General features: G+C 40.6%; 1 protein-coding gene across 1 annotated transcript in view; it reads right to left on the bottom strand.

Moving 5' to 3' along the window:
* Positions 1-16,798, bottom strand: part of LOC142143177 (putative cation-transporting ATPase 13A4) — a 68,190-nt gene that overhangs the window by 34,897 nt on the left and 16,495 nt on the right. Inside the window, exons 9-11 of the mRNA XM_075200885.1 lie at positions 16,319-16,450; positions 9,484-9,654; positions 6,750-6,907 (exon numbers count right to left, since the gene is read on the bottom strand). Coding sequence (XP_075056986.1) covers positions 6,750-6,907; positions 9,484-9,654; positions 16,319-16,450 — 461 coding nt within the window. The remainder of the gene's footprint in view (positions 1-6,749; positions 6,908-9,483; positions 9,655-16,318; positions 16,451-16,798) is intronic.

Below are 16,798 nucleotides of genomic sequence, written 5' to 3'. Positions count from 1 at the left end.
AAGTATTTATCATGTGTGACAAATTGCAGAAGGAGAGCAGCAACACAGTGGATAACAACAGCAGCAACAGTAGGAGAGGTCATTAGATGGACAGCGGTGGCATCAGTAGACATTTAACAGATGGTGATAGACCAAGGCCCTCCAACACGGGTGTGATATATATGTTCGACCGTTACATGCAGTGGCGGGCTGGCCCGGGGGGCATATGGCACCCGCGCCAGACAATAATATTCTATTTTGGGCCATCTGGTGGTCCAGTGATAATGCGACAGAGACAGCCTTTGCGGTCTGTGCAGGGGCTGTCACATCACGTAGTACTCTCTGCAGCAGGATCATTCATTCACAGAATATTGTACTACAGCTTGTAGTACAATATTCTGTGAATGGATGATGCCCCCGCAGTGAGTACTCTGCGATGTGACAGCCCCTGCACAGACTGCAAAGGATGTCTCCATCGCATCTCAGTAGCAGGCAGCTCACACCATCAGGTCATGTGACCGCAATGGTCACATGGTAGGAAGTGTGGGCGGGGCTGATGGAACTGTGCAGGAGCTGCAGCATTTCCCTCTGTCCCTTGAGCCACTCGTGTAGAAAAAGATAAGAGGAAGGGGGGAGTTAGCGATTGATGCTGCAGGTTATAGGGGGACATGTGTAGCTAAAGGTGCTGGGGCAGAGGGGGGCATTTGTGGCTGAAGGTGTTGGGGGCTGAGGGGGACATGTGTGGCTGAAGGTGCTGGGGCAGAGGGGGGGCAATTGTGGCTAAAGGTGCTGGGGCAGAGGGGGTATTTGTGGCTAAAGATGCTGGGGCACAGGGGGGGCATTTGTGGCTAAAGGTGCTTGGGCAGAGGGGGGGCATTTGTGGCTAAAGGTGCTGGAGCAGAGGAGGTGCATTTGTGGCTAAAGGTGCTTGGGGCAGAGAGGGGGCATTTGTGGCTAAAGGTGCTGGGGCAGAGGGGGCATTTGTGGATAAAGGTGCTTGGGGCAGAGGGGGGGCATTTGCGACTAAAGGTGCTGGGGGCAGAGGGGGACATGTGTGGCTGAAGGTGCTGGGGGCAGAGGGGGACATGTGTGGCTGAAGGTGCTGGGGGCAGAGGGAGGCATTTGTGGCTAAAGGTGCTGGGGCAGAGGGGGGCATTTGTGGCTAAAGGTGCTGGGGCAGAGGGGGCATTTGTGGATAAAGGTGCTTGGGGCAGAGGGGGGGCATTTGTGACTAAAGGTGCTGGGGCAGAGGGGGACATGTGTGGCTGAAGGTGCTGGGGGCAGAGGGGGACATGTGTGGCTGAAGGTACTGGGGGCAGAGGGAGGCATTTGTGGCTAAAGGTGCTGGGGCAGAGGGGGGCAATTGTGGCTGAAGGTGCTGGGGGAAGAGGGGGACATGTGTGGCTGAAGGTGCTGGGGGCAGAGGGGGACATATGTGGATAATGGTGCTGGAGGCAGGGGGGGGGCATGTGTGGCTAAAAGTGCTGAAGGCAGGGGGGGCATGTGTGGCTAATGGTGCTGGGCAGAAGGCGGGGGCCCAATTATAAAACGTGGGTGATATATTAATTTAATGCCAGGGATTGTTCCGCTTCACTGTGTACTGCTTGTGAAGGCAGAATTGTGTGCATCTAACAGTAGTGCACACAGTATTGCCTGTGTATTTGTCTAAAATGATAACCATGCTACATCATAGGGGGTTACCCAGTCTAAAGTGCCCAGGCCCCTTCCCCAGAGCCGTAATCCAGCTCTGGGAATGGGCATAAAAATGTATATATGGATTAAGCAACACTACAATAGCCTCTTTTTATATAGATAAATATATATTGTACCAAAAAACACACTTTAAGGATGGGCCACTGCTGTGTGCTTGCCCCCCGGGCTGAAATATGCCAGCCCTCCCCTGATTACATGATCATCATTTCTATGGGCACTCTAATATAGACAGGGTAGGAAACTTGACAATAATGACAGACAATATTCTTAGGGTAACAATTGAAATGTAGACTTCATTAATAGGCCAACAATTAAATGTAAACAGTATTATTAGGTTGACAATAATATCACTATCTCTAACCCTGTCCCTAGCCCTATCCATAACCCTGTTCCTAGGCCTATCCTTAACCCTGTCCTTAGACCCATCTCTAGCCCCATCATTAACCCTGTCCCTAGCCCTATTCCTAACTCTAACCATGTGAATTGACGACTTAATGTTGTCAACTTTCTGAATGTCGACTAAATGAATGTCTAGCTTTTGAACACATAGCTTTTTTCACAAGATCATAAACCAAGGCCATAATGTAAAATAGTGCAAGAAGGAATTGTCCTTGGGATATGTTAAAAAAGGACATGCACATATTTTAACACACCAAGCACTTCAGCAACAGGGACTGACACTTTTGTAGCTAAAGTACTTGATTTGTTTGGGCTCCCATAACAGTGAGCATATATGGATAAGGATTTTAACAAATTACTAATGGGCATTTGGCTAACAGTGGTCATTTCTCTCTATGGTGACAAGGTCATCACCCTCATTTTCACCCTGATCACTGATGTTAAGATCATCATCACACAATATTAGTTTATCCCCACTGGAATCTTACAGATTCTGTTTGTAATTGGCGGTAAGAATGATATTCTTCATACAGTTTGTAGTTCATTTTGATGAACACTAGTTGTATGGCTAGCTAGTTTGTACAAGGGACTCCAAATTGCCTTTTATCCTACCAGAATTGAAAGGGATTGTCTGATATGCTAATTTCTATTTTTTTATTAAAGTAATTCTTCACCATTCTACTAATAAAAGGTGTATCAGATTAAGATGTGGTAAAGTTATCAATATATTTGGCCATTTCTTTTAAGTCTGACCAGATGTCACAAGCTTTTTATATTGGTGTGCTGTGTTGACTCCTCATCTGTGTGACATGATGAAAAGGGAAGTTTTTGTCTGGCAGTAGCATTTTTAGAAGAAGCTGAAGCAGGGGATGTGTTATGTGCGACTTGAGTCGACAACTTTCTCACGAGGAGCTGTTGCATCTGTGAAGATTTGTCTAAGTTGGCAAGAAAGACATTACATATGACTTAAACCTATAACAAAACATGGTTGTCAAAATGTATTGATCCAATTTCAAGATTCTGCAAAGCCTGGCAAAGTGAATAAAGCACTTGATCTACAATGCCAACATACTTTGCAGACGTTTCATTTCCTCATTCAACTTCTCCAGCTACTTTTCCAGTAATTTGTTTAGGGATATGACTTGATTCAGGCTGGCAGGGTCTGAGCTCCTTTTATTTCTTACCATTTCAAATGGTTTCAATAGCTTGCATAAAACAGCACATCTCCAATGTGCTGGAGGAAGGTAGCATATCGTCTCCCCTCACATCTCATGGCTTGATGTGTAGGCTTGTCGCTGTGCCTCTGGTTGCTAAAGCATATAAAGTGTGGCATTCTATCTTGTTACAACAGCTTGCTTCAGTTGGTGGCATGGCGAGTGAAATTTTTTTGCAGCCACTGCAATGTTCTACATGCAGTCGCTGAATGCCGAAACTGCACAGAAATTTAACGTGCCACGAACAGCATCACCTGTCCTGACCTCTGATTTTTTAAGAAATTCTGCAGCACAAAGTTTATTGTGTGTGTAAAGCTCTCTGTTGTAGCGCACATACAATGTTCACTCTGTTATCGGCAATGAAGAATCCTGAGTAGAGTCTAAGTGGGGTGAGCCATTTTGCAACAGATTGACATCGGTATGTTTGTTTGTGAATCCCGCGATACAAAGAGTGTCTTATCTGTGAATGACCTGCCATTGTATTTTAGCAATCCTATTCTGAATGGAAAAGGAGGATAATGGTAAAGCTACCAGTTCTACTGATGGCAAAACATTTAGCCAGTGTGCTGTCACAGTCATGTAATCTTTGGCTTGACCTGTACCACTTGTTCACATATCCGTAATTAGGTGGACAGTCGGTAAAGTGGCATTTTCTAGGGACTGAATTACTGTTTGTTTAACCTCCCATACCGCTGAGGAATTGCTGTGTACAATTATGCTGCTTACTCTACATGGCCCACTTCTGTATAGATGTATCACCCCCACTAGCAGCAGCTGTAGTGCCAAGGATGTCTCTTGATAATCAGGGATTGCATTAGGGGAGTCAGTTGGACTTGGAAAACTGGATACTGTACTACTTACTAACAATGAGGAGGTTGATGATGAAGGTGTTGACGGGGTGAGGACTTTATGAGTCGTCTATCCATTCGGCTGCTACCTGATACTGGGTTGGTTGCTACTCTACACAATTTTCCACCTTTTGAAAAACAGCTTGAATGAACTTGCTCTAAATGGCGTAACAGGGTTGAGGTGCCTAGTTGATCAAATCCCTACCTCTTCTTATTTAAGCGTCACAAAGGTTACAGATGCCTTGACAATTGTTCCCTGAGTTTGAATAAAAATATTTACAAGAGGTGCTATTTTTGGGCTTATGCCCTGGCATGACAATTTACTTATAATGGGCATGAGGTGGTACCACTGGTGGCTGCTTTAGTTCAACACAATCTTTATCATCATCCTCATTATGTTGTTCAAGTAAAACACTTTCATCATTTTCAGATACACAATTATCTCGCTCATCCACTTGGACAATTGTAAGTTCCAAAGGAGCAGACTTAATTTCTAAGTCTAAATAATCTTCATCACAACTCATCCTCACATTTTTAAATGGTTGAGAAATCTGGGAAGGAGGAAGCACTATAATTACAGTGTCAGAATCTGAAATGTCAGACTCACATATAGCACTCAGGATTCTGTGAGTGCCCAAGTTGTTGTTCAGCTTCTTTTCATGCACTGATTTTTCTGTTTTGGAGGTGTCAGACATACACTCAGAGAGAAGGTGGTGCATGGGAAATGAAGGTAAAAGCATGACCATGTAGTGCATGTTTTTTTGCAATGGGCATTCCAGTACATGCATCAGCAGTAGCAGGAACCTTACTAGTAAAAGTGGGCATGATCTGAGCCTTTTCTTGCCACTGTGGGTGGTGTATGAAATATTAGCTATTTTCATTTTTTTGTACAAATGAACGCATTCATCAGAAACTTCTCTCTTAATCCACCTTTCATCAAGAGTTGATGTTCTCTTTGAATTAAATTTGACAAACAGTGTTTGTATTTTGAGGACACTTTCTTACACTATCTTTCCGCGTGACCTTTTCTACTAGTAGAGGTCGTAGCTACTGCTAGTACTGGTATTGGGATGCTCCTGATATGTAGCGTGATCTTTGGTTGCTAAGAGGAGTAATGCTACTGGAAAAATTTGGAGCTACTTGTAGCTGCCACCACACACATGAACACTCAATGATATAGGGAAAGGAAGGAATATTACTTTACGATTCTTCTGACACTGCTCCACAATACTATTCAAATTTAGACAATTAGTTCTTTAAAAAAAAGAAAGAAATCTTGGGGAGTATGCTGCTCACACTCAAACAGCACCCTCTTTTTTGCCCGCTTAGTAAACTGTTCACTGAGGCTGTCCATCACAAAATTACTTTGCTAGAGATGAGAAAAGATTTTAAAAGAAAGAAATATATTTTTTGGGGGGTGTGCTGCACTGCTGGTCACACTCAAACAACGCCCAATTTTTTGCCTGCTTCATAAAAATGTCACTGAGACTGCCACTCACAAAATTGCTTTCACTAGAAACACTTTAAAATGAAACAATAAATATATTTGTTTTTGGGGGTGCTGCTCACACATCACCCTGTTTTTTGGCTGCTCTTCAAAGATGTCACTAAGACTGCCCCTCACAAGATTGCTTTTTCCTCAAAAACACTGTGGATTTTTTAGAAAAACTAATTCTAATTGATGTTTGGGGTGTTGCATACAGCAACAGCACCCTGTTTTTCTCTGCTAAATATAAATACTAGTTAAGACTGATGTCCCACTAAATAGAAACACTAGTGCAGATTGGAGTCTATACTAGTATGATCAGCAAACTATTCTAGAAGACTGATCTCTATATAAATAAATTGCTTTAAATAATCACAGCTATCATTTTCTATGCAAATCTGTTCTTTCACCCTAACACTCTAGTTACTTGCTTCATGCAATTTTTGGAGCACAGCCTGCTAGCTACCTTCCTCCCCGCACTCTGTCTGTTCTAAAACAGCAGATGAAAACATGAGGGAGGGTTATATATGAACGATATTGTTCTAAAACTCGCGAGTTACAGAATTTTCCCAGAAATGATGTTTTGCCTCGTTTTCAGATACGATTTTGTCACATAAAAACAAATTATGAGTTGGTATGACTCGGAACCCCAAAACTCGGATCTGCGGATTTCTCAGAATCTGAACCACTCATCTCTAAAACCAGCAATATTTGGTAAGAATGTCTTTTCCTAGGACAGATGCAAAAGGTTAGACACTTGCTAGCAGGGAAAAGTACCTTTCAGTGTCCTGTAATTCCACTGCCAGATTGAAGAGGACTAAATAGGACATTTATGGAAACAGTTCCACAAGTACAGATGCAGAAGAACAGGAGTTACCCACATTAATCAATTAGTAATTTGCATTTATTTTATAAAGAATCTAAAAAAAATAAAATGTACAATTCTATTGGTATTGACAATACCTCAATGTTGCAAAAATATCTATATAACAGATTTTATGTACGTTATGTACCCTTTATGTTCAGTTATGTTGTTGATGTTCTATAACATTTTGGAATAAAATCACATCTCAATCGAAAATGAAATAATTATGATAAAAATTGTATTACCTGTCTCTGTACAAATATGATCACAGCATATATAATGCCAACAATGGCAAGAAATCCCAAAAATATGAAAAACCATTTAACATCTCTGTGTAGTTTGAAGTTTAAGGGCTTTGGATACAATATGGATCTTACCATATCCCCCTTAGTTGTATTAAAGCCTAAGAAAAAAACCAAGAGAGAAAACATTGACTACTAAGTCACAAATTTCCTATACAGATTTCCACATATAAAAATAAAGAAAATATAAATTACATACACGCATATGTGTAAACATCACAAACATTAAATATATACAAAATACAAGCTAAATACAGTATATTATATATAATATTCACACATCTAGAATATTATTATCATGATAATGTCCTAGCTATTATATCAAAATTACTGTTGTCAATCAGCAACTGCTCAACTGTGTATGTTAGTGGTGTTTATTTATACCTATGTACGAACATATGTACGAACACTTGTTACATTCAAGAATCAGCAATCTAATTTCTAAAGAACTGAAACAAAGATAAGACATTATTATAACATGTGCAATAAAATAAGCTATATATTAGAATGATACATATGAAAAAACTGGTACAACATTCAATTAGTATTGTCATATAGATTTTGGTACATAAAGACATGATGCAGGCCAAGAAAAATGGTATATCTATTTTTTTGAATATGGTTTCTTAACTAATGAAGTAATACTAAATGAGAGAACACAGAAATGTTGCAATGACTATTTAATTGCAGCATTAATAAATTATATGTAAAACAGAAATAAATATTTATAGGATGATTATACAACATATATAGTGGGTGGTAACTTGTGAACAATTAACTGATACACAATGTGAAAACATGAAAAACACCACAGAAAATTGAGTGATACAAATAAATTATTTAATCTATTATGTAGGAATACATTTGGCAGTCAATCAAAATGATGTGAAAAATTGAATATTTAATCAATCAATATAAGAATATTACTTGTATTTAAACATTAATCAAATTAGATGAATAAGGCACATAAAATAAGTCCTTTGGCAAATTCTCTTTCCCAACCTGTCTGACGGAATCGTAGCAAAGCAACTACAATTCATATTTCTCAAGCACTTTTTCTTAATTCACTTTATTGTTTTAAAATAATTCACTGCCAAGTTCTTTAATAAATTTGAGAAAGGTTTGATACTTTATATAATTTAGTTTTGATATTTAAATTTTCAGTGGTTTGGAGTGCCTCGATCCAATACATTCTGATCGTCTAGTTAAAAATTAGCTTTGAGCTAATATTGAACAAATACCCCCTCTAAAAATCGAAATGATCAATAACAAAAATTGAATATAGTAAGCAATATAATAAGATATTGATCATTGACAAATAGAGGCTAATCTTTTTTCCGGTGTGTATTAAATATACACAACAAAATATAATAGTCCACAGGCTCACAGATGTGTCAAAATTGTACATTATTAACACAGTAAGCAATGCTTGAATATAATTTTTCTTTGAAAATATATTATCCTGCCGGGAAGAGATATTAGAGAGTAATGCAGAACCATTTCCAATAACTGCTGTCTGCAAGTACAACAAACAAAAACAGAGTCTAGGGTAAGGTAGTTTACAGTATATGTAATCTGTTGTTGCTTAGAGATTACAACTGCTATATCCCAAGTGTGAGCACAGCTGCTGGTTGATGAGAAAAAGGGATATCTGCCCCACTGTGACAGACAGCTTACCATTAGACTTCACAATAATGGATCCTGAGTAGAAGAGATCCATAAAGGAACCTCTCGCCTACCAATCAGGTGTCCAAGGAAGGTAAAAGACACCTTGTTGGAAAAGGGGTCTCACATTTAAAGTGGCTTTTTGTTTGCCATAGATAATTAAAAAATATCATGTTAAAAATATACTAACCTTAAGCGGTATTTTTATATTTAATGACTGACAAAAAACATATCTCCTCTGCAGCTCTGGGAATAGACTGTGTTACACAGCGCTTAATAACAGTCATAGCTGTCTTCCAAGTCTTATTGTAGTAATCATGGAAGGTAGGAGGTTTAGAATTCAGACTTCCCTTCTTTTATTATTAATTTAGTACATGCCAGAAGAAATCTCCAGCTCACAAGTATATCTGCTAGAAATATATGATTATTCTTTCCATTAGATGAAGACAGAAAGCCTAATAACTATGCACATTGGGAGACATTAATTAAACAAACAAAACATGAATATGTCTTTTAATCTTAAACTACACATTTTTTTTTTTAACGTTAGCCCAAGTACTAAGTATTCTGATACTACAAGCTTTAGCCCAAACCTAAATTCATGCCTAAATCTTGAAATTATATTTAGCTTAAAAAGTACCTTCTTCCAAACACTGGAGTGGAGTTTACTATATAATAAGATAGAATACACAGTTTTACTTACCTGGTATGCACCATTTTGAACTGTCAATGGTCCAGTCTGCATACTTCCTGCAATGGGCTATTTCACACACATCGTAATGCCTCTACCATTCAACATCGAAAACGCATGCACTGGGAAATGCATGGAGTGGGGTGGGGAGGAACTAACAACACCGATGTGTGTTTGAATCAGCATAACTGGAGAAAACCTATACCTTCCACATTCCCTGATAATTGCGCCTTTATTCCAAACATTATTATTTTCAATAAATGGGTAAAAGACCTGTTCATAGGACTTCGGCAAGGTTAGTGTTTCTATAATTAGACTCACCAGTCCTTAGCACAACAGCTCTGGCTGGGCCCTGTGCAGTAAATTCAGTCCGTATCACCTCAGTTCCACAGAACAGGATATGGCGCTTATAATCTTCTCCACTGTACTGTTTCCATGGCATTGTGTCATCTCCATGTGGCAGTTGTGTTTTAGTCACAGGAATACATTCACCTGGGGAGTCCAGAAAGTTAAGGTTAGGCACTAACTTCCAGTGTAAATCAACATATAAAAAGTACAAAAAAAATAAAAACAAGAAAACACTACAACAAAGAGTGAACATGATGTTTAGGAGTGTGGCAGACACATTTGAGAGTAAGAGATTGTCACGGACCGGAGACTGGATAGGAGCCCAGTGGCAGGGAGGAAGGCTGGCTAACAGGAGATGAGATGGAAGAAAGGTCAAACAAGCTGGGTTTGGTACACAGAGAGGCGTAGCGGTCCAAAGGTTGAGGCAGAAGCGTAGTGGAGGGCAAGCCGAGGTCGGTACACGTGTAGTATATGCAGGTAGACAAGAACAGCAACAGGAGCAGGAGCTAGATCACAGGCAGAGAGCACAATAATCAGGCACTGGAGAGAGGAACTGGCCAGGCTTTTATAGGAAGTCAAGGGGTGGAGCTAAGGCATGCTGGAATATCAGGAGATCACTGGAACTGATCTAGAACACTGAATAAAGACAAGGAACTGTCCAGAAGACAGAATAGCTCAGTCAGCAGAGCAGCAGTCCACGGAGGGGGGAGCCCTGGTTTCGAATCCTGACAGTACTCCCCTCCTTCCAGTACGTCCTCTGGACGTCTCAGGAGCTGGCTTACCAAGATGTCTCTGGTGAAACAGTCCGGTCAATCTTGAGGCATGGACATTTTCTGCAGGCTCCCACAAATTTTCTTCTAGACCATATCCCCTCCATTTTACCAAATATTGTAATTTATTTCTGTGCATTCTGGAGCCCAGGATCTCTTCAACAATAAATTCTTCTTCTCCTTCGACCATGACTGGTGGTGGTGGGGCAGAAATCCGAGCAGGGAAGGGGTTGTCTCGAAAGGGTTTGAGCAGGGAAGTATGGAATACCGGATGTATTTTCATAGAGGTAGGAAGATCTAAGCGGAAGACAACTTGACCAATTTGGGATAGAATTTTGAATGGCCCAATAAACTTTGACCCAATTTTGGTGAGGGTATCCACTGTTTAAGGTTTTTAGTGGATAGCCAGACCTTGTCTCCAACATGAAAATTGGGTACAGCTCTACGGTGTCTGTTGGCAGCTTGTCTGTAATGTTCCTGGGCTTCTCTCAAATTTTCAATAAGCCTTTTTTGAACTTCTTGTAATGTTCTAATTCTATCAGTCACTGTTGGAATTGATGTGGAAACTGGGAGATTTGGAATAAACGTTGGATGGAGTCCAAAGTTGGCAAAGAAAGGAGTGTGGGAAATTGAACTGTGTTCAGAGTTATTATAAGAAAAATCAGCAGTGGAAAGAAAATTCATCCAATCATCTTGAAGGTACCTAATAAAACATCTCAAATATTGTTCAAGTGTCTGATTAGTCCTTTCAGTCTGTCCATTAGACTGTGGGTGGAAAGCGGAGGACATATTAATTTTTATTCCCAAAGCAGTGCAAAAACTTTTCCAGAGCTTAGAAGTGAACTGAACACCACGATCAAAGACTATGTCATCAGGGATGCCATGAAGCCTAAATATTTCCTGAATTAGAAGCTCTGCAGTCTGTTCAGCAGTGGGTACTCCTCTAGCAGGAATAAAATGAGCCATCTTAGTTAGACGGTCCACTACCACCAGAATTGTTGTCATCCCTTTCGAAGGAGGTAGATCAACTATGAAATCTATTGAGATAGAGCTCCAGGGGCGAGATGGAATGGGAAGAGGTTGCAGCAAACCTAGTGGTGAGGAGCGAGGAGTCTTGTTTCGGGCGCATGTCAGACACGATGAAACATATTTTTTAACATCGCTTTTACACTTTGGCCACCAGAAGGAACGTGTCAATAATTCTTGAGTCCTGTATACTCCTAAATGTCCAGCGGGTTTGGAATCATGGACTAATTTCAGTACTTCAATTCGTACTGACTCGGGTACATAAAGGCGATGAAGCTGAGTCCAATAGCCATTATTAAAAGTTAAATTAACATCTGAAGTAGGACTTCTGAGGAAAGGATCAGTGTCATGACCTTTCTTCAAAAGAGAGAGTAAATCCGTAGGAACAGTAGCCCCTAAGAAGTTGTGCTTAGGTAGGATAGTCTTTCCAGAATCTTTTTCTAGATGCGGATCAGAGAACATTCTTGAGAGTGCATCTGCTTTGCCGTTTCTGGATCCGAGTCGGTAAGAAATTGTGAAGTTAAAGCGAGAGAAGAATAAAGTCCATCTGGCCTGTCTAGGAGACAATTGTTTAGCGGTGCGTAAAAATTGAAGATTTCTGTGATCAGTAAGGAATGTCACAGGGTGGATAGAACCCTCAAGAAGGTGTCTGCATTCTGAGAAAGCACACTTAATGGCCAGTAATTCCTTGTTCCCAATATCATAGTTTTCTCAGCAGATGTCATCTGGCGAGAAAAATAAGAACAAGGATGCAACAACATCTTCTCGCCGACACGTTGAGAAAGAATTGCTCCCACTGCAAAATCAGAGGCATCAACTTTGATAATAAAGGGTAATTCAGGATTTGGATGTATCAGGATTGGTGCTGATGTGAAAAGAGTCTTAAGTCGGGTAAAGGCTTCTTGAGCTTCAGGTGACCATTCAAAAGGAACGCCCCTTCTTTTTAAGTTGTGTAATAGGAGAAACAATTCCAGAAAAGTTTCTTATGAATTTTCGGTAAAAATTGGCAAAATCAATAAACCGTTGTAGTTGTTTTTCGTTCTTAGGTACAGGCCAGTTAATGACTGCATCGATCTTACTGGGATCCATGCTCAGACCATCAGGGGAAATTATGTATCCTAAGAACTGAATCTTGGCTTGTTCAAATTCACACTTTTCCAATCTGATATACAATTGGTTCCTCCGAAGTCTTTCGAATACAGTACAGACATGTTTGCGATGTTCCTCCAGATTATTAGAGAATATAAGAATGTCGTCCAGATAGGCAACAACAAATTGATCTAATAAGTCTCTTAAGACATCATTGATGAAATGCTGAAAAGTTGCAGGGGCATTACATAGGCCAAAAGGCATGACCAAAGACTCAAAATGTCCATATCTTGTCTGGAAGGCGGTTTTCCACTCATCCCCGAGTCGAATACGAACAAGATTGTATGCCCCACGCAAATCAAGATTTGTAAAGATCTTTGCCTTCTGTTAGCCCTCCAACAATTCAGGAATTAAGGGGAGTGGATAACGATTCTTAACTGTAATCTTATTGAGTTCCCTATAATCGATACAGGGGCGTAAGGTAGAATCTTTCTTTTCAACGAAGAATAAGGCGGCACCAGCAGGTGAAGTAGAATGGCGAATGAAGCCTTTAAGTTTTCATCTAGAAATTCCCGAAGGAATTTTAACTCCGGTTCGGATAGAGAATAAAGTCGCCCAAAAGGTATGGATGATCCTGGTAACAGCTCAATGGGACAGTCATAAGGGCGATGAGGAGGTAATATATCTGCATTCTTTTTATCACAGACATCTAAAAATTCACTGTATTGCGGAGGCAATTTCAAATCTTTAGAAGGAAGTTCGGTGACCTGCTGGTTAACCGATACCACAGTTCTAGATGGGCAGTTTAGTTTGCAGTGCTCAGAAGGAAAGGATAAAGTGCGAGTATCCCAGTTGACAGAAGGATTATGGGTAGACAGCCAGGGGATTCCCAGTATTATGGGAAATTTAGGTGAAGCAATCAAATGAAAGCTCATAGCCTCCTGATGTCCTGGTTCAATAGTCATTTGTAGCTGGATTGTTTCGTGAATTACTGGCCCAGAAGACAAAGGGGATCCATCTAGAGTCTCCAGATTTACAGGAGCTTGTGTACTCTTTGATTCAATGCAGTTTTCCTGTGCAAAGGTGATATCCATTAAATTGCCACCAGCACCCGAGTCAAGCATAGCCAAACTGCAAATTAAAAGAGACCAGGATGAAAGTGTTATTGGGATAACAAAATGTGATTGTTGAGGCAGAGGATCTCCGTTTTCAAGAGCCAAGGGATTAAGTGATTGCGAGATGGAACTGGATTTACTAGACTCTTTGGAGTCCATTTGCTTTAAGTCAGTCATAGCGATGGTCTGGCGAATCTTATTTGGGCAAGTGAAGGCATAATGTCCTTGCTCACCACAATATAAACAAAGATTCTCCTCCCGACGTCTCTGTTTCTCATTAAAACTGAGTGGTTTCCTAATTGCATCAATTTGCATTGGTTCGGAAGAGATGCTTGGATTGTCTGATGGTGCAGCTTTGAACACTGTAGGTCTATTAAACTGATGCAAATTACTGCTCATACCGAAGGCTCTTAATCTTTCATTTTTCCTCTCACTTAGCATTTGATCAATACGAATGCACAGCTGGAAAAAATCATCCAGATCATCAGGGGTGTCTACTCTGGCCAGTTCATCCTTTACTTGCTCAGAAAGGCCGCGACGGAACTGACTTTTTTTTTGCAGAATCATTCCATGTAGTGTCTGCAACCAAGCATCGGAATTCAGTGGTATACTCAGCCACCGAGCGTCTTCCTTGTCGCAGTCTATGGAGTTTAGCTTCAGCGGTGGCACATCGGTTAGGATTATCAAAGACTTGCCCCATGGCGGACGTAAACAATTCCAGATCTTGCAGAATAGCACTTGTTCAATGTAAGGAGAGACCCAGGCTAGGGCTTCCCCTATCAGGAGATTGATTATGAAAAAGATCTTCATCTTATCATCTTTGAACTGTGTAGATAGCACGTGAAACTTGTGCAGCAGTGGCGTCATAATCTTTTAATTCTTTCTGCAATTGAGCTATTTGTTCCTGCTGAGCTTTAGCAAGGGCTTCTAGTTCTCTGATCTTGTTCTGAGAAATGCAGACAAACTCATGCAACTCCTTTACTTGGTTTTTCAGAGTATTTAGCGCAGCTACTCCCGCGGGATCCATTTTTGGGCCTGAATATTCTGTCACGGTCCGGAGACTGGATAGGAGCCCAGTGGCAAGGAGGAAGGCTGGCTAACAGGAGATGAGATGGAAGAAAGGTCAAACAAGCTGGGTTTGGTACACAGAGAGGCGTAGCGGTCCAAAGGTTGAGGCAGAAGCGTAGTGGAGGGCAAGCCTAAGTCGGTACACGTGTAGTATATGCAGGTAGACAGGAACAGCAACAGGAGCAGGAGCTAGATCACAGGCACAGAGCACAATAATCAGGCACTGGAGAGAGGAACTGGCCAGGCTTTTATAGGAAGTCAAGGGGTGGAGCTGGAAGATCAGGAGATCACTGGAACTGATCTAGAACACTGAGTAAAGACAAGGAACTGTCCAGCACCCAGAAAAGCTCAGTAAGCAGAGCAGCAGTCCACAGAGGCAGGAGCCCTGGGTTCCAATCCTAACAGAGATTTAACTTGTAGATAAGGACAAATGGCATGCAATGTTGGAATATAGGTTTATTTGTTAAGCATTTTATTTTTATATTGTATAAATGATACTGGTGTAAGAAAATTATCTGGAGCAATTTACCATGAGAATGTGCCGTCACAATGTAAATAAGATTATACCATCAGGACTGGAATCCTCACTCTTGTATGTAAAACTTTAATATACAAAATGGACATCCACAAGAAGGATTGCTGCATCAATTACTTTACTTGTTGCCCAACAATGCAGCAGCTAAACTATACACTGCTCGATTTCCCAGCAGGTATTTATAATTACCTGTGTCTGGACTTTTAATACTTTCCTCTGTGAACAATTCTTACAATTTCAATGTGTCTTCCATAAACCAGACCCTGCAGCTCTTTTAGGCAGCCTTTGCGATAATCTGGCTTGCTGATACCACTGAGCTAAACTGTTCCTGAGAATCCCTTGCCCCAGAAACTGTGCTTAAACTTGTGCTTCAGAGACTGTACTTCCTACTTACAATGGTACAGTATACCCAAGCTTCAGGTGCCTAGTTATCTTCTTATAATTCTGATTTCCAGAGACTCGCTACCAGTAGTTCATCCACTGAGTCAGAGGTCCTGCTACTGGTGTCCAATCCAGTATCTCACTGACTGTATTCTGTATACCTCACAACATCAATGTCAGGCTGTATTCTAGAGTCTTAGTACCATTAAATCATCCACTGTGTCAGAGGTCCTGCTACTGGTGTTCTATCCAGTATCTCACTGACTGTATCCTGTATACCTCGCTACATCAATGTCAGGCTGTATTCTAGAGTCTTACTACCAGTATATCATCCACTGTGTCAGAGGTCCTGCTACTGGTATCCTATCCAGTATCTCACTGACTGTATCCTGTATACCTCGCTACATCTGTGTCAGGCTGTATTCTAGAGTCTTACTACCAGTATATCATCCACTGTGTCAGAGGTCCTGCTACTGGTGTCCTATCCAGTATCTCACTGACTGCTGTATCCTGTATTCTAGTATGTGTCCGTGGACTACTGTTATCATCCATGGATACATTACCAGTTCATCGCTACTATATTTCTCATATTCCTTCATCACAGATTAACATTTATTGCTGTTACCATTCTGCTCTCCAGTCACTGTGTCTCCATTACCTTGTTTAAATATGCGTGTCATTGCTACAATAAAGATAGTAATATTTTAACAACTCCTGAACTGGTGACACTATATGTGACACCAGTAACACACAGAATTGTGGCATCTATATTACTGCTCTCTAATCATATGAAACAGATTCTGGGAATGCCAGCTCTCACCTACCTGTTAGCATCCCCTCATTCACAATACACGTCCCATTGAGTAAAATCGCATCGCATGACATGAAAAAAAAATTGCCAGATAAAACAACAATATCCCCTGGGACCAAATGAGGAGATTCGACTTGACTGCAATCTTCAAGGGGGACAAAGAAATAGAGACATCAACTGAATAACGCATTAATCATTTTATTATGTGAGGCAGAAATGATGTCTGTAGATATGTGCAATGCAAAAAAGTGTGTATGGCTAATATATCTTGTATCATTTTTAGTCATTACATTTTTAATTTTATTTATATATCAACAATAGATAAATAACTTTTTTTTCCCATCTTCCAATAGATAAATCACTATTTAGTAAAGTAATCTTAAAAATATCTGAACTTTACTCATGAAAAATAATGCTTTAGAGCAGGCCTGTCCAACCTGCGGCCCTCCAGATACTTGTGAAACTACAAGTCCCAGCATGCCCTTCCAGCTAT

The sequence above is a fragment of the Mixophyes fleayi genome, chromosome 3 (assembly GCF_038048845.1).
Source record: "Mixophyes fleayi isolate aMixFle1 chromosome 3, aMixFle1.hap1, whole genome shotgun sequence".
NCBI lineage: Eukaryota > Metazoa > Chordata > Amphibia > Anura > Limnodynastidae > Mixophyes > Mixophyes fleayi.
This window is presented reverse-complemented; position numbering and strand designations above follow the sequence as displayed.